This window comes from Botryllus schlosseri, chromosome 16 (assembly GCF_051294905.1).
Source record: "Botryllus schlosseri isolate E-star chromosome 16, Bs_hap1, whole genome shotgun sequence".
NCBI lineage: Eukaryota > Metazoa > Chordata > Ascidiacea > Stolidobranchia > Styelidae > Botryllus > Botryllus schlosseri.
The window spans coordinates 18,832,318-18,851,734 of record NC_137251.1 but is presented as its reverse complement, the minus strand read 5'-3'; the positions used below and the strand labels follow the sequence as shown (position 1 = coordinate 18,851,734).

The 19,417-nt window shown below is 40.6% G+C and overlaps 1 protein-coding gene across 1 annotated transcript; it reads left to right on the top strand.

Moving 5' to 3' along the window:
• Positions 1 to 6,590: 6,590 nt before the first annotated feature.
• Positions 6,591 to 18,604, top strand: LOC145458330 (uncharacterized). The gene is made up of 3 exons (XM_080336665.1): positions 6,591 to 6,784; positions 6,929 to 7,117; positions 18,409 to 18,604. The coding sequence occupies exons 1-3, from the start codon at positions 6,616 to 6,618 to the stop codon at positions 18,579 to 18,581; spliced, it is 531 nt and encodes a 176-aa protein (XP_080192791.1). The 5' UTR covers positions 6,591 to 6,615; the 3' UTR covers positions 18,582 to 18,604.
• Positions 18,605 to 19,417: the final 813 nt, after the last annotated feature.

The following is a 19,417-nucleotide window of genomic DNA, read 5'->3' as shown; positions in this document are numbered from 1 at the left end:
TTTTCAAAATATTCAACGTCTGGGCGACAGGGGGGCCAAAATGGACAAAGGGGGCGACGGGGGGCGATAGGGGGCGATGACGCGTTAAAACGGCTGACCTTTTTTTTAGTCAACCCGCGGAAATCTAGTTACAAAAGTGTGTCAAATTAGACATCAAGCCGAAAATTTGACCTTTTTTTCAGTCAACCCACCGGTGATTACAGTTTGTATGCCCAATTTTCGGTACACAAAATTTGGGGGGCGATGATCGGTGTTGACCTTGAAAAGGGGGCGATGGGTCGAAAAAGGTTGGGAACCACTGCGCTAGACCATCATAGATGAACTATCCGACGGATGGTGGACCACCGAATACAATACAGCAAAGACTGGGATTCACTATCGACGTGTCACCGAAGACAAAGATAGATAGATAGATAGATAAATAGATAGATAGATAGATAGATAGATAAATAGATAGATAGATAGATAGATAGATAGTCTTTTATTCGTCACATCAATAAATAAAGAAGTATACGAAACAAATATTGCGCTATAGACTGGGAGACGACGAGGGGCCGTTAGGCCTTCAGAGTCAGTCGCCACCCGTTTGGAGTGTTTGATGCGTGTAACATATATATTAAATCACACACATATACGTAGAGTCAACATTCAGTAAATATACGACTAACGACACGATATTAAGCTTTAATAAAGGTGTAATAAAGGATAACATTAAAACAAGCATTGCATAAAAGAAAAGAATCAACAGTACGTTTGGAGTAGATAATTTTTATATATTTTTTTAAACTGCCATGGCGGTATTGGTATCAGCTCTGCAGGGAGATCATTCCAAGTTTTCGCACCGACAAAATGTAAACTATTGCGGGATGAAGATCGTGACAGGAGAGGCAGCGAAATAGAATTTCTCGATACCTGTCTAGTTTCATAATCATGAGTTTTCGCGAAAGTTGTAAAATGCGAATTAAAGTATGACCTGTTTGTGTGGAAGATGATGTGCATCATCTTTGCCGTCTCGTACTGAATTAGGTCGGCAACTCTGAGTATACCATGACTTCGATATTCCGGGAGAATTCGTTGCCTGGGAGGTAATTTACTAATGACACGAAGAGCCTGGTTCTGGAGAGATTTGATTTTTGTAAGGTTTGTTACATTTGTATGTCCCCGAATATTTATTGCATATTGAAGCTGAGATTGAAAAATAGCAAAATACACTGCGCACAGTACTTTTTTGGCATTAGATATTTCAATCGTTGTAGCATGCCCGTAGCCCTTGACAATTTCGAGGTGACTGAGTCGATCTGAGGTTTCCATGACAATTTCGAATCGACAAGAATTCCAAGATAGCGAGCGTGATCAGCTGGGTTAATGACAGTTTGATTTATTCTTACAGAAAATGGATTGGTTTTTAGCGAATTGGAATTATTAAATAAGAGAAGTTGGGTTTTACTCGGGTTGATGGAAAGTTGATTACTTCTCATCCAATTACAGATCTTTGTCATTTCATTAGATGTCAAAGAAATCGTCAAGGAAGTAAATAGGCTGGACAAACAACATTGTACAACTCTCCTCCAGACACTAGACTGGCCATTGCAAACCCAACGGACAAATTAACCGTATAGGATGTCATGATGGACTATGTGAAACCTTCCTACATCGAGGAATCGGTCGAGCACTTGCTGATCCAGTGCAGCGGATACGACACCAATCGGAATAGTCTTTAAAAAGCCGCCGATTAATGAGGAATGGTTTTTATTCTGGACAATTTGTCATCGGATCGCAGAATGTGTAAAAAATTAGTGGCATTTTCGATTACCACGGGACGGGACATCTGGTTGTTTGACAGGAGGAACTGAATTAGGCGCTTTTGGGTGACGGTGAGAATGACCTCGTAGCCAGTGCACCATTTTCCTCCTGATCCAACCAATGGCTAATGGCAATGAAAATGATTTCATATATATAACAATTGGAAGTTAATGCTGGAGTAACCATGTTCTTCCGACAGGCTGGTGTAGACAATCATATGCAATTCAAAAGGGTGTCCATTAAACTCGGAATAATGTGTAGGCTATATTTCATGTAGTTATAATTTACTGCGGTAGGTCATATTATCGTAATATAAATATATTGCAATTTATGATCAATAAAATCAACTTGGTGAAAATATATGGTACTACCGCTACGAATCGTAACAAAACTAGGATTTAATGCATCGCATAAAATATTTCCTGCCTTAAAATCATCAATTCGAAATCATCGCACAAAAGTTTAAGAGTCATATGAATTGATTGTATCACTGGATTGTATGTTCTGATATAGCAATGTCAGATGGCTACAAGACAGTCGTCCATAGTTGGATAAGAATCATTTTCCTAGACTTCCATGTCACATTCCCCGAAATCACGTTATAAATTGTTCGAAACTATCCCAGAATCGTTTTGACATCACATTAATGATTATTCACCCTCATGATGGACCTACATCTCCAATGACGCGGAGAAGGTCAGTCTATGTGGGAATTAGATTGTTGTGCTTAGCTATTCGCGTGGTACAGCGGGCGGCCATATTGTACGCGAGAAATATATTGCCTGATACGACTTTTCTCCGGGAATACTTCATCATGCAAATGTATCATGTAAATACTGCATGATTACGAATGTGATTCGCAAAATCGGCCGGAACATCTACTCACCGGTCGTTTGCTCAGTGGCTCGCATTGAAAAAATAGCACAGAATGAATTATAATGCGTTTATTTTATTTTCGAATCAGCTTGGATATTGTTTTCTTGTGCGAAGCACAGATTTTTTTTGCGCAGAGACCGTGTCAGCAGTGCGTATTTGAGCTTAGAGGGAACAGTAATTGTCGACCGAACAATTCGACAATTATAGCGCAGTGAAACTATGCTCGCTATCGGCTACCGACTTCGCGAATTGACTGTTGTTTTGTCGTTCTTGTTTATTAAAAAGAATATATCTATATCACCTGATGGTCTTTTCCACCACGATCAAAGATCGTGTAACAAGAAATGGACAATGGCCAATAATGGCATACAGAAATGAGAGTCAGAAAATGAGATCCATAATATTATTATAATGCAGTTAGGACTCGAAAATCATAAAAGGCGATAGAACACAAATTCAGTGGTATAAAGGGTAATAGTTTGATAACTAAGGATGGTCGTATAAGACATGAATAAAAGTTTAATTCGACACATGTCGCAGCAAGGAAACTGCCATGAAACGCATGCCTTGGGTGGTGGAGAAAGAAGACTATACGTACCGACGCCGCAGTAAAGTATAGCTTGTGAAGTTGCGACACGCAACGTGTAGTGCAGAGCAAATCCGTCTCGTCCTAAACTCGCCTTTTAGGTTTTATATATTTTCGAATCTGATTCAATGTGAGAATCTGCTTCCCCAATCACGCGACTCGTCGCACGGAACCGGGGCACACGAGCATGCGGTACCTGAGCATCTTATGCATAAACCTGGACCTTACAGGGGTGTCTGGCTAACCTCAGATGGTTCTGGGAGGCCCGCCCGGTAATTTTCGAAATTAGTTGTTATTAATCGCTCGCGTAATTTATGCTGAACTTGCATTCCAACGAAAGTTTCGTAAATTAACAAAACGTAGACAATAGTATAGTGTTTTGGATACACGTTTCTTCAAATTGAGCTCTTTATTCGCGCTTCGCTCGAGTTAGTGTCATTTCAATTTTTCATTAAAATATATGAGTACCCCCTTTCGAAAATAATAATGAAAAAAACAATAAAAATTGATTTCAACTGTATCTGCAAGTAGGCATATGAGACAACGTTTTATCCCTAGTATCACTTGCGGCCGTTGGGGAGCTTCAGTTGTGAGGTGTGCAGAAGTGGTGCGGGACTGATAGGGACTTGCATTTAGGCACTGGTCATCCCGCGTCTTGATCGAACAGGACGAACATGCGACTTCGCGATGTGCGCTCCAGATGAGCAAAGGCAAAACCTTAGCCTGAAACGACCGACGCATGTTGGCCGATACTGGTGGGTCGATATTTATATGTACAGACGTCGAAGTGACCGGCACCAAATAGTCCTGTGATTGGAATCCGAGCTCCGCTGTACAAATCCTACACGCAGAGGAAAAGATTGCACCCCGTGAGGAAATGCGGATTTGAAATCGCATGTGTCTCAATTAATAGCTTTTATTTTAGTTAGCAGTGTGTAAACTTTTCCAGTATTTTCAGTAGCAATGATCATTACTGGAACTCACGAAATAGCAACATTTTTCAACAATTAATCATAATAATAAGACGCCAGCCTGAAGCTTACACGCGAGAATGAATGTTAAGTCTTAACCGCGTGAAGTGGCGAGATACCGTAGGGGTATTGGCCTACGTTCCACAGCTGCGACACCAATGGGCCCGGTTGCGGGTTCGAGTCCGACCAAGGTCGACTCCGACCAAGGTCGACTCCAGGATTTCCACCAGAGTTTTATATACGCTCCTCCTCGTGACGTGGTCCGCGTAAGAGGTGTCTTTAAAAGCCCAGAAGTGGGCCGTGCTGCAAGTCGGTAAATACGAAAACATGATAAAGAATATCGGCATGGTGTAAGATGACCAATGTAGTCGAAACACCATGAATGTCAAACAACAACAACTGTGTGAATGTCCAATTAGGTGCCATAAGTATTCGAATCACCTCTACTGGTAAACCTGATCTCGTATGTCTTAATATTACTACCAAAATCATTCATTAACTTTGAAAAATTCGTGGAAATAAATGCATATATTTCAATAGCATAAATATTAGCTATATATATAAAAAAAAAAGTCATTATTAATCATGTGACCCACGCAATAATTTGTGGACCTCATGTGACCCTTGTGCCAAAAATGCTGCACGCCCCTAGACTGCATGGACAACATTAATGAGGTCATTCAGCTCACCGAACCAGGTATTCAATTAGCACTAGGTTCGTGGTTCATCTAGGCCTGCGGGCTACTTTTCAGACGGTCTGGTGCTCAAGAACATATAGTGATTGGGCATCACCATTAATCCAACAGCTGCAGCCACACCCAATTCTAAATATGGCTGGTACAGTCCTCGCCGTATTTTGTTTCTGAGGATCATAAATTAACATAATAAACGCATTCGAAGTGGTATGCTTATACAGTCCAGTTTGTTGTCTCTTTGAGTAAGTTAATAAATAGCTCACCATGATTCATTCGATATTCATATATACGATCGTAAATAATGCGGTATGCATGTGGTACACGCCTCTCTATTGCAAACATTAATGTGAATATCGAATTCCAATGGAATGACACCGTCGCGTTATCCCAGCATTTACAAACTGTACCAGAGTTTATACACAGTTCGCCTAATCTTGTTCATTACACTGGTCTACGCATTTTTGCAACAGATTGTGTTTCGGTCCTCTTTACCAAATTTTGGAACGCTGAATCCGAATCTGGCGTTGTTTTGTCTCTTTCGCGTCTCGTAATATCGTAATTAAAATAAAATAAAAACAATAAAATATTGAGATAAGTATCAGCTAGTCCTTAAATGTAGAGGTTGCTTAAATCAGAACTAGGAAGTTTTCGTTTTGATGACAGTACTTCATACGCATAGCGGAGTAACATTTCCTTTTTAATTTCACTAGTAATCGACCATTATGTGTCACTCCATCGGCCATAGTAGCGCTCTTCCATACCTGCATGTAGCCGATCAGGAGTCGTGTTGCCCGATAATGATTCATCATGAATTTCCAATTATTCTGAGAGTAGGACTATTTCGAGGCGTGGTTTTGTGAGGGAAGATGTTAGATATATAGATTCATTTATTTGTCCCACCTAGGGTTGCATTTAAAATAAACGGTGTTTTAAAGCACTTTGTTTAAAACATGTTTTAAACGGTGTTTTAAACAAAGGCCATTAAAAAAATTGTGATTTTTGAAGTGGTAAAATTATGCCAGAATTGTTTAAATACTTCCAAAAAACATTTTGTATGAGCCTACGGACAATTACTTCCAGATATAGCCGGCGTATATCGATATGGGATGGCTGGAGCCCTTAAAATAGTCTGTTTTACATTAATAGTACAGATATTTCGTCGAAGGAGCTATATTTACCCTTTAATTTCAATTGTCAATGTCAATCCACTATGGCGTCACAAATGATTATTCGTGACGAAAACCAAAAAAAAACTGTTTTAAACAAGGGCCTTGTTTTAAATGTGTTTGTTTCAGATTGATTTTTGTTTTAAATGCAACCCTATAGTCACACCTGAGAAAATCCGATACGGATCAGGATGACGACGAGGGGTCCCAAGGCCTTAGTACACAGTCGTCACCTGTATTGTATACCTGTCGGTGCTGGAGTCTTTTTTTGCAAGCGAGAGAGGTGTCAACTGACCATCTGTGTATATAAATACAGACATCAGTACAGTTCTTAATCAAAAAAGGATCGATTTGCAACTCAATCACCAACGAGCCATGTCTTAAAATTGACGGAGGCTACGGATCAAATTATGGAATCAGTATATGCTTTGAAATCATTAGTTTAAACGAGCATTACTTTCGGCAGCACTGAATTAGGAGCAGTTGTTGAATATATGTGATAGACCTGCATTGATTGAATGGGTTTTAAATTTAATTGGAAGCAAGTCATATGTGTTAAAGGGAGGCACGGTATGATTATCCCATTTTTGTTATCTCTCCTCGCGTACTCAACAAAAGGTTGGAGAATAGCAGGCGGGGTATCATATGGTCTATTCGCGGCACGGTACAATGGTGAAAGATTTCATTGTAAGTAAAACATTTACTGCATTGTTTCTGTATAATGTTCAGTGAATAGATTTACAAGGTATGATAGAAAATGAGAAACATTTTATTGTTGTACTGCCACTGTTGCCCAGTTTGCCAACCCTTGTTCAATGTTGATATTCACAGATGATAAAGGCAGCGCGGAATATGTGGCGATCGTGTTCTTCACACTTGCAATTGTCAGTCAGATTATTGCTGGCTTTTCCCTTTTGAACGAAGAAGATAACGCCGGAGAATACCAAGAGGAGCATAGCGACGATAGAATACATAATGACAGAATACGTAAACTTGGAATTATATCGGCAATCTTGGCTCGTAAGTGTCGCGGGTGTTACGACAGAAATAACTGAGCCTAATAGTAAGTGTACGTGGTGATTCACTCATGATCAAACCAATCGAAGACATCCACCAAAATCACTACCCGTAGCCCAATCATCAGGTATTATACAGACGGCTACTAATCGAGTATTTGAATCCAAACGGATTATATATCGAATGATTCGAGTCAGGACAATAACATTTTTCAATACCAAATTTTACTCCTTTTGCCATTAATATAGTTATTCAATCCCTTAAAATTAATTTTCCTTCATGGCAGCGCTGAAACCTCGACAGTGTATTTGCTCATGTCATTTCCTTCAAAACATGTAACACATGGCTATCAGAGATGAGCATGGATTAGGAGAAAAAAACGGATTTGTGAAATTATGGCGGATTCGGACTGGATTAGGATTAGAGTTTTTTCTGTATTGATTAGGATTTGGATCGGATTCACCGATTTTCTGGAAGATTGATATGTCGTGTGATGAATGGCGACAAACTTAATTCAGACCAGTTATTAGTAGGGCGATTGTTCTTTCGACGTGTCAAAAAAGTCAAAATTAGGCAAAATTGTAGCGTTAGGTCAAACTTGTAGCCTTAGGTCAAACTTGTAGCGTTAGCTCAAAAAATGTCAAAATTTTACACGAAGTCAAAATTTTTTTGCAACCTGCATTTCCTTTGTATCGTAGATTTTGCCCTGTCGGTGAACTTATCGTTTGACATTTTACAGCTTGTAGCAGACTTGATAGGCCAGTGGTCGGGAACCTATGGCTCGCGAGCCATATATGGGCCGTTTGGTGTAAAATATCGCTGTTTGCCAAATGTTTATTTTGATACTGAATTGATCAATATTGCAGCAACTTGCTACAAAATTTTCATCAAGGCCAGAATAATTATTGTCGTGGTAATATACACATGTATTTGAGAGGTACATACATCGAAATCATCAAATTTAAATTACTGTCGCGCTAGCGACCAATATCACTCGCGGAGGCGATGTACCCGACTCGAAATCTTGGATTGCACAATACGTTTATTGATCAAAGTGAATAGCAGACATGGCGACGCCCATATAAAAGCGCAGTTTTCAAATACAGATCATCTTCCTGATTTACGGTGCGAAGTGAACTGCCGGGGACGTTACGTTCACAATTACAAAACTCGAATTACAAACAAATATTAGCTTTACATGTTTTTGATTGGTAAGTAGCTCTGTAGTAAAGGCAATAAGATGTAGGCATGTGGCGCAATGTTATGTGTAACTGCCGAATACTTTGAGAATTGAGAATTCAATCAGTATTTAGATTTTCGGAATCACTGCGACAATTAGACTAAATTAATATAGGTTATAATAAATTATTAGCTATTTACGTTGAATTGCGTCTGTGTCTGCGTCTGTGCCTTACCTCTCGTTTCGGGCTTTATTTACGAACAATTAACCCTTTTAAAGTCTGAGGCCACTGGTGGCTTTGGACAACTTCATCTGTTAATATCTTCAATCTTCATTTACGTACGTCCTAGCGGCCTCATTTTGGTTTGTAGGGAAAGCTAGCAATCTTTTGATTCATATGATACCAGGTTTATACGTATAAGTTGAATATATTTTCTAATATCAACGATTTTACACGAGACGGTTGACACGTAAATAGCTTAGAAACAGAGAGTCACAATAGTGGGTCATTGTTTGGAGCGCCGATGCATTGTGTAATCATTATCGCAAGCATTGTTCAATCAGCCTTGATTAGCCGGCGTCGTGCGCCTATAGCGATTCTGACAGGCATTTCCCACGTTATAATGAGATGAATAACGCTAGATCATTCATCAATGTATTGTTGAAAAGAGAATATCACTACCTTCGACGTGGCAACATGATCGAGAGCGCAGTACGGGGCTATCAGGGTTTACACAAGGGTATAAGAACATAACTGCTTATCAAAACAACCTTTTCTCGCGTTCAGCAGCCCATGATGTTATGATACCTCATGCGGGTAGCTGTTTTGAAGGCGTAATACGCTAGAGGGCAACCTTCTTGTTACTACGATACCATGCACGCCTTGATTGAGCTATAGATGACTTTATCGTAATTTTAGTGAACCGATTCAAATTCGTGGGAAAGTTGACAATAGCATAAGATTTCAAAAGGGTTAATATGCAAATTGTGTGATTTCAAGAGAAAAATGTTCAAAATCGTATGATTCATGAACATCGATGAAAGATACCAATAGTAAATTGACGGCTTCACAATTTCCGTTCACTCATCCTGACGACAGGTGAGGTACTGGTTCACTTGCCTCCCCTGACCCGACGTCACTGATGTATCACAACTTTTAGATTGGTAGGCATATTACTGCTGTAGTGGCCATGTTCGGTTCCACCTAGGCATGTGATCATGGGGTCTCGCATTTAAACCTACGTTCTAGTAACTCAAGTTTCGCATGCTTAAATAAGGTAACCAGTATGATTAGTACGGGTTTTAACAGACAAAATGTGGCGCACACGACGGGTCCCAGTTGGAATTGGTGCTACCATGACGTCACGAATTTTCAATTGAGAAGTAGCAGTTGATTTACATGTATGGCTCTTTGAGAATTGAAATGGAAAAAAGGCCAAAATGACTCTTGGGACAAAAAAAAGGCTCCCGACCACTGTTATAGGCCCACCGTTGTAGACGGTCCATTGTCTGCTCATTGTGAATCATAAACATTCAAATGAAACAAATAGGCTGAGATGGTGTTATGCCCAACGTGCAGCAATATCCTAACTGAAGCAAGACTGCGCGGGCATTGGTTCTTAATTGTATCAAGAAGCGCATGATGAAAAATCGTGATGTAGACCAGTGGTTCTCAACCTTTTGCACCTCGCGGACCCGTAAAATTTCAAAAATTGTCTGGCGGACCGGTAGACTTTGAAAATTTGAAATGAAGCCAGAATGTACACTGTACAGTATGCAACAGTTTTTTGCAATTAGATGGTGCTAGACAGTGACATTTAACGGATTTTGATCGTAATTAATTATCTTCTACCTCATTCCTTGAGTGACGAGAACTTACAAGCAATCACGACGCAACGTAGCCTACTTAATGCTTAATGCGATCGATAATTACATTTCTTCTGAAACATTAATCGCAGATTTGTACTATTTACATACCGAGATATCGTTTGGTCATATTTCAAACGCTCTCGCATTAGGATTATAGATCAGGGAGTTGGGTAGATTTAGTTTGAAATTCTCGCCACTAACCCCAACCAAATACTGTACTAATAATCACGCAGATCGCTGCAGTATTGATCTTCCGCAGCTGGGATATTTTATGGGTGCGCCTATAGGCCTATTATAAATTATTTTGCGAGTATTTACTTCAAACTTGCATGTGCCTCACGCCAATGTATCGGAAATGCGATGATACTCTTATGGAGCAGGGGCGTGCAACTTCTCTAGTCGGTGGGCCGGATATAGGAAAATTAAGTAGGCCTACTTGGCGGGCCGGATTGTTGAATGGGTAAATTATTCGCCCATAATAATATACAAGGAATAAATCGTATTTATTGAATGTATTTTATCGACAGCAATGTCACTTCAAAGCCATTTCTCGCCGATGATGAAAATACAATGTGGATTTGAGAACAGCATTGTCATACAGGCGCCGCCATGTCTGCTTCTCTCTGATCAACTAACTCACAGTGCAATCCTTAATTAAGATTTCAATGCGTTTGATAAGCCCCTTTACCCAAAATTTACCAAGATATCAATTCATTAGGGTTGAGTACATCGTAAATGCCGATAATGCAAGTCTTCTCGCTTCGAATAACTTACCCGTAGGCTCCACTCTCGCACGCTGCGCAGTGCGCAGACCTATATAATAACATGCGGTTATTAAAATTTGGCGTTAAGGCAAGTAGTGGGGAATCTCGGCAGACTGGGGCCGCGGGCCACATTATCATGTAAGACGGGAAACTGTCCGCGGGCCGGACAAAATCTTGTTGCGGGCCATATGTTGCCAGTCCCTTTTATGGACCAATGGACGGTCCTAGATAACAATCTGCTGGCTATCTCAATTTGCTTGCGGAAGCTGCAGAGTAAAGGTACACAGAACCTCACCAATGTGAACTAAACCCCACCAAAACAGACTCTGTGAAACTATTACCAGGAGTTAGATTCGCATCATGGCTAGTTTAAGCAATGATGACATCCGAAATATCAATAATATAGGTGCTAGAAAAGGTACTATACTTATGATATTGAAGTATTTGAAAGTATGGAATATGTATCAAGTATGGTATATGGAACAATGTTGGTATGGTATGGAAAATTGCAAGTCTGGTATGGAGAGAGTAAGGCAAGTATAGAGTATGTAAAATTCTCGTTCCATACCATACCATGCCCTGACGCACATAGAGACACTAAACCGCGTGGGGCACGCGAAGTTGTTTTTAGTTTGAATCCATCTGCCCGAAAATATTCCACTATATTTATAAATAATACGAATATTCTCTAAAAATTTGGGAATGACATGATCCCACTCGCCCCTGGATACGTCAATGCAGTGAACATCAGTTGTATTGGAAGGTCGCTATGTCGTACTAATGTTCATGCTTGAAAATGTTTGCGCCTAAATGCCTGTAGACGGCGTCGCGGGCCTCATCATGACGTAAGACCGAAAACTGTCGGCGGCCCGTCTGTTGCCCGCCCCTGTTTTAACTTGTACTTGTGAGTAGGGCTGGGCAAAATGATTCGAGTACTCGAATCTGAATCGAGTAGTAATTTTAATGATTCGAGTCGAGTAGTTGAAGACGATTTTTTCGAGTACTGAAATTATACGGTCCTCGCAACTAAAGGTTAATTTACTGATGAGAATTATATTTTTGATACTATTTTCCACTGAGGAAGCCGTGAAACCTTGATTGGCCGTGTTTGAGCATACCAGGCACAGTTTAAAGCTACGAACGTTACTGGAAATAACACATTCCCGAAGTCATTATTATCCAACAAAATTGTTAAGAAGTGCAATGAAATCGGTATGGTCGAAAAAATACCTAAGTATCTTTAATGTGATGGAAAACAGGCATTACGTTCTTTGTGGTGGCACATAAGGTTCATATTTGGACTTCGACATAGTAAATCCTGTTGTGACGTCATAATGAGTGATACTCGATTGCTCGACTCGACTCGAAGCATATTACGTGATTCAGAATCGAATCACTCAGGTACTCGATTTTGCCCAGCCCTACTTGTGAGCACATTCATTCTACTCAGCGAAAGCAAAGAGTTTACGTAGCCTAATCGCGCCAATAGCGAAAATTTTCGATCATTCATGACTGAATCGGTTTTCTCGCTGCCGAATTTTTAACACACGTTTCTGGGTCTAATGTTAGCTTAAACTTCATTTTGTATTGGTACGTCGTGGGACGGTAATGGCTCACGCCGAAATGCTTATTTCTACACCCTTTTCACACGCTCGGTGAAAAGCTCACCCTTAACTCACCCGCTTAAGGTTGATGCGGAACAATCAAAGGCCATAAATTCTGCAATTGGCAAACACTTGTTGGATAATCCCGCTTGTGCGAAAAATTATCGAGACGACAGACTTCGCATACTCAGAAAGGGTCGCTCACACTTTCATTTGTGTGCCTTGGAGTCAACTTTTATCAAAATACACCAGCCAAGGCTGTGTCAACAAAAAGAGTTCGTGTATCATCTAAAAATAGTACATTGAACGCTCTCGTATTCGACATTTCCTGCTGGTGACGTCATATTTTGTGTTACGATTGTTGATATACGCTGTTCTTTCGAATTCTCTACTAGTTGCTGACGATTACCCCTGACGAGTGTCAGCCGAAAATATTCGGGTTCATTTCAATATGAATATACTATTCAATTATAAATTATAGAATAATTTATTAGAAATTCATCCAACTTTTTCAAAAATTTTTCGCGCTCGGCGCGATTTCATATTATCATATATCTTGATTTTGGGGTACCCGTCCCCAAACGAAAATACGCATGATTTATTGAAATAGAGACTTCGGCGTCGGCCATTACTGCGCCACGACGCTCCAAGACATATGAAGTTATAGGGCATGTAACATGCGACTCCAAGAAGTGTGCCACGACGAACAGCAGCGAGAAGATCTTGGCCGAAAAGCAATGCCCTTGTTCTGACCGAAAACTCCGATATATATACAAATACATATATGTTAAATAGTCCATAGGCCCCTCAATGACTGGCGTCGAACGTTCCTGTCCTAGCGATCTGAACCCTAAAGGACTAATGCCATCTCCGCAGGGAAAAATCATTTGCCAGTAAAGAAATACCACTTTGAAACCATGTGTGCAGGGCCGTAACGGCACTTCGTCAGCCCCCCCCCCCACCTAAAACGTTGGTCTTGGGCCCCCCATAGGGTGATAAACCGGACTTCTGGGGGGCTTTTTCCCCCAGAACCCCTTGTCTACCCGCTCTTTGGGGCTACTTGTCATCAATTTGGGGGGTCCGTTTAGTGGGCCTCCCATTTTTGCTTAGACGCGCGAATCGCGAAAAATTTCTAGAATTCATGATTGAATCGGTCAGTATCATCGGGGATTGCATATATATTGCTCTCAAGTTTTATCCCCTATCTGCTGACGTATTCAGTTTTACCGGTAGAGCTGAGTGAGATGTATTTGAAAAGGTAGGATCCCTCAATAATAATTAAACATCTTCGGGCATATACCCGTTGGCAGAAGCGAAACAGCACTTCGTCAGGTCCCAAAAAAAACTTGGGTCTTGCGCTACCATAGGGCGATAAACCGACCCCGCTAACCGACTCCCCCCCTCCCATCTTGTTGATCGCTTTTGCCACGAAATCAGCCGTACCGTTTAGTGAGCCAGCGCGAAGTGCTAAAATTTTCGATAATTAATGATAAAATCAGTCAATAAGATCGGGAATTGCTTATATATTGCTATCAATTTCTTGTCCTCTCTGCTCACTTTATCAGATTTACCGGTAGAGCTGAGTGAGGTGTCTTGGAAACTGTAGGGCCCGTAAATAATAGTTAAACATCTTCGGCGGGCGGACCCGTTGGTATGACTTCGTTACATAATGTTATTTCGTGACCTCCTGTCTGCTATATCAAAAAATATAGAATCGGGCAAACGTACAAAACTAAAAGACGCACACGATTTCAAATTGGTTTCTCTTCACTGGCGTATGATTTTTCTCCACAGGATGGAATTCGTCGAGGTTCAGATTGCCAGGACAGGAACATTCAGCGCCAGTCATTTAGGCGCCTAGGCTATGGACAATAAATAAGCTATATGTATTTTGTATATGTAACGAAGTTTTCGGTCAGCGTAAGGGCAGTCCTTTTCGGCCAGGTTTTTACGTTGCCGATCGTCCTGGCACACTTCTTGGAGTCGCATGTAATATGTCCTAAATCGTTATATGTCTTGGTGCGTCGTGTCGCGGTATTGGCCAACGCCGATATGTCCATTTCTAAAAATCTTGCGTGTTCTTTTCTTGGGAGAAGAGTACCCAGAAATCATGATATTTGACACCTTGCAATCGCGCCGAGCGCGAAAATTTTTTTAATAGTTGCATAAATTTTCAAAAAATACTCTATAATTTATGCGAATTCACCAAATAATTTTGGGCCCCCTCCCAATTGGGGGTTTTGGGGTGCGGCAGTTACGGTCCTGCATGTGTCTTTCAGTTTGGTGCGTTTTTGTGATTTCCATATCTTTTGACATAGCAGATATAGAAGGTCACGAAATAGCATCATGTAACGAAGTCAATGTAGCAACGGGTCCGCCCGAAGATGTTCAGTTATTATTTAGGGGTCCTACCTTCTCCGACGCACCACACTCAGCTGTGCCGGTAGATCTTATTACGTGAGCTGAGAGAGGATAAAAAATTGATAGCAATATATATGCAATTTCCGACCATATTGACAGATACAAACATGAATTATAGAAATTTGTCGCGCTTCACGCGTTTAGGCGAAATACGGTGACTTACCAAACAGTACATGAAATAGGGTATAGCTGATATGTAGCGACTTAAAGCCCACTGGATGATGGGGTTTGGTTTATCACTGGAGTTTGGTTTATCACCCTATGGAGGCCCAATACCAACGTTTTTTTTTGGGGGGGGGGCTTACGAAGTGCTGTTACGGTCCTGATGGCAGTCAAGTCGGAAAAATGACGTTTTATTAGTCAACTCACGAAAATTTAGCGGTAAAAGTGTAATTTCGAGGTCGAGCCGAAAAGTTGATCTTTTTTAGATTAGTCAACTCGCCGGTTGTTGTTGTTGTTGTATAAGTGTAATATTGGTGCTCGACTGCTAATGGTCTTTTGCACCAGATCTATGATGCGAGTATCATATATCCTTTTATGTCCTTATAACTCGCCGGTGATCCCAGTTAGTATGACCATTTTCGGTTCCAAATATTTGGGGGGGGGGGCGATGATCGGAGTGGAGCTTCAAAAGGGGGCGGTGAGTCGAAAAAGGTTGGGAAGAACTGGTCTAGAGCCTATATCTCTGAGTTCTTATTGCAAATTAACATTCGACATAATCAGTCAAATCTCGGAATTTTCCGTCGCGCTACGCGCGAAATTTATGCCGGCTGTGTTTGCAACATGTTTCCATGTATGCAGTGGTTTACACTGTAAAAAATTAACCTGGTGGTACTAACGGTTCAGACCTGGTTACACCTCTTTCATGCTTCGAAATGACACAACACTGCTGTGCATGTTCACGTCAACTTGTTGACACACACCTTTCAACCTAGCATGACATGTACAAACCCCAGGGATATATAGAACTCCTATATATCCCTGACAAACCCATATCTTAAATATGATTCAAATTGACCTGCAAGTCGCAGCCTTACATGAATGTTATACAATACGGGTTGCTTTGTTTGAAACACATTAATGTTGAAGTTAATCCGCCAGTGGTATAAGCACGTACCCGATGGTTGTTATAACAAACTTGATTTGATCCCGAATATAGCACATACAAATGATACAATTATCTTAGCGTTAATCAGTCTATCAGTCCTCGGGCGGGATGCAAGCTATTTCCAATAGTGAAGTTCCAACCCGAAATGACCGACCAGACTTCGAACTATTACCCCTTGTTTCTACTACCGTCCTCAAAATATGGGGGGCGCCAGACTCAGGCAATCATCGAAAGGGGGCGATACAGGAAAAAGGGTTGAGAACCACTGATGTAAGTCACGGGTGTCAAATTCAACTTGGGTCGCGGGCCAGATTCAGACTTTTTGATCACTTGTGGGCCGGACCAGTCAAATAATTCTAATATGTTAATTCCCAAGCCACACTTTCGTCTTTCACGGTAATGCTATATCATCAAGTCCATACGACAGGTGGGGCCAACCTGCGGCGGTAGAAGGAAATTTTTGCGGCCGTGGACAAGTAATTCAATTAGCATGTGTTGGAGGCCGTCGACATGCAATTTGAATTCTCGAATTGACTCCCGATTTCTTAAAAGATTTTAATTAATCTTGAAATTTTCTTCGCGCTGCGCGCCATCTAATGTGCCTTTTATTTTCGGTTTTAATATAGTAGCGGCCTTTGCAATCAGATCCCTACAGAACAGATGCGAACAGCAAAGGCAAATGGTGCGCCACATATAGGATTACAAACTCGGAATCGTGTGCTCCTATAGCTGTATCAAAAATCCTGATGGTCAATAGGTCAAGCAATAACAGCTTGAAATAAAATGACTAATAACCGTTGGCCCATCCGGAGGTGCATCGTCATTTATAACTTGCCATAAATTTTCGAAAACACCCACTCCGACTCTACCGGTGAATGTGATCACATGGACTGAGAAAGGATAAATGTTTGACAACGAAATTCATTCGTGAATCTGAACAAAACTTGAGCGCTTCGCGCGACTATGGGCCATCCCTTAACATTGCCACTGACTGCTTGCAATTTCGGTCGTATAGTAAGGTTATATCGTTAAATATATTAGTTCGAAGTTCACCGGGAATATACAATGTACATAGACACTTCAACATAGGGATTTGACGACCATCTCGTTCATTACGACTATGACCTGGAATGCGGCCGCAGACTACATGAGTAGTCGAAATGCGGCCATGAATGGCAAAAAGGCTGCCCGCCCTTGTGCCATACTCGACAAACCTCCCTGCAATAGGTCTATGGATTATAATATGGGTCATAGGGACTCTATTCTAGCAACACCTTTATTCGCAAACGGAATTGCCAAAAGTACGAAAATTACCCTATTTATCGCAGTTCAAACGCCTAAAACAGTAGCTCAAACGGCGATATAATTTCGGAATTAACGGTAGACTCGGACGTTATTAGGCTACATCATTATTCGGCTTTCCTTGGTGGCCGTGGACAATGGACATGTTGAGTCAGAAGCTATACAGCAGCACGGCCACCAATATTTGAATTATATTCTTTGAGTAACTATTATATTCTTCATGTAACTTATAGCCTATGCGACGGTTTGGCATTGGCATCTTTAAATAGCCATTTTGATGCATTATTCCGGTAAACTCTTTACTGTGTGTATAGCCTACATACTTTCTGCATTTTCGGAATCTCTTGTCAATGTAATCGTCATCGTCTTGTTCATAATGATGGCTAAAGTGAAAATTCAACACTTCCGTCGGATATTTGTATTGCCTATATGAACAAATGAACATGTTCAATAATAATAACATTGTACGTAGGGTGGAGCAGTGTCTCGCCGACTATACCTGACGGTCGACGAGCATATCCACATTCAAGTCGAAATTCAAGCAATTTCTACTAAATGGATACTCGTCCGTCCTCAAGATTACTAGACCACGACCTGACCAATCGATCTCGTCTTCCGTGACACGCCACACCTTATTTTTGTCGCTTGCTTTTCTACATTATCTTCTTTTACTTTTCATTCAGTGTGAATGCCCCATTTTACATCGCCTAGGACCCTAGGCCAAGGTGGGTGACCGATTCCAAAGACTACTCCAAGTCGATTCTACACCTTCCCATTGTATCGCAATTTTTGTAGTGTATTGAACTGATAAAAACTGCTAATAAGCCGAACCTCTTCAATTATACAATTGTTCATAGCCTATAGGCTACTTATCAACTTGTTTAATTTGTTACAGCTAGTTTGCTTCTGCTCGACATGGTTACTAGCAAGCAACATTATTGAAAATTCTGTCGCAATATAGGATACCATTTTCATATTATCATGCAAAATATCCATATTTCTTCGTATAAGTTAACCACGTAGGCTACTTCTTTTTATATTTACAGCTATCTTCATTCTGATCGCTATGGTTACTTTTCATCGACAATATCGGAATTCGAACGAACTGGCATACAGTTATTTCATCGGTTGGAGTGCTTTCGCTGTATCTTCTTGCGTAGGATTTATGATTGGGGTGCGGAATGGCGCCAGGATCATCTATGCAGAAATATGTGAATGAAGATATATCTCTAATTGTTTCTAATAATTGAATCCCCGTGTTTGCTATAGTGTTCCCGAAGACATTATGTGTACAAATTATTCTGCAATACTATGAATAGGATTGAGGTCGGTTCGCAAGAGCTGGAATGCTCTTTCAATCAAACACCAACTCGGCCCACGCATCAATAAAATATACTAATATTTAAAGATGAGGCATACATTCTGAGTAAAAAGTAACAAAAGAAAAACTAAAGTAGGATGAGCAATGATATGAAGTGGGATGTGTTGGTTTAGTATCTTGTGACTGATTTGTCTAGAAGGAAGTATGTTATACTGAGCTTTGTTAGTTAAGATCTTTTTCCAACAGGCTGGTTCGATGGTGCTGACGTGAATTTTCGTTCATGTTTCGTCTTGAATAGGTCAACATTAAGAGCCTATGTCTTTGTCATTTCGAGTTATTCTAAATGCACAATTTCTAGTATCTGACAAAATTGTATAGAATTCTGTGAAGTCGTTCTGTGAAACGTTATGCCTTAGGAAACCTCAACTAATAAGTAGACCGATTTTGATGCTTAAAATGGTGACCCCAAAACTTGTTGCGCGGGAGTTTTTTGTGCCCGCGAAAGGAGCCGGCCTGTTTATGAAATATGGCAATCTGCTTCTACAATTAGAAAATGAGTGTGCAAGGTATTTGACGAGAAAACAGTGATGCCACAGAAAGCGCAGAATTATCAACAAAAAACTCAAATAATTCCGCTTCTACCTGTTAGAATTGAGTCAAATTTGTTTTGCATCGTTTTTGAAGGCCACTCGACAATTTGATGGGGTTGACAGAAAAATCTGATTTTTTTTTCA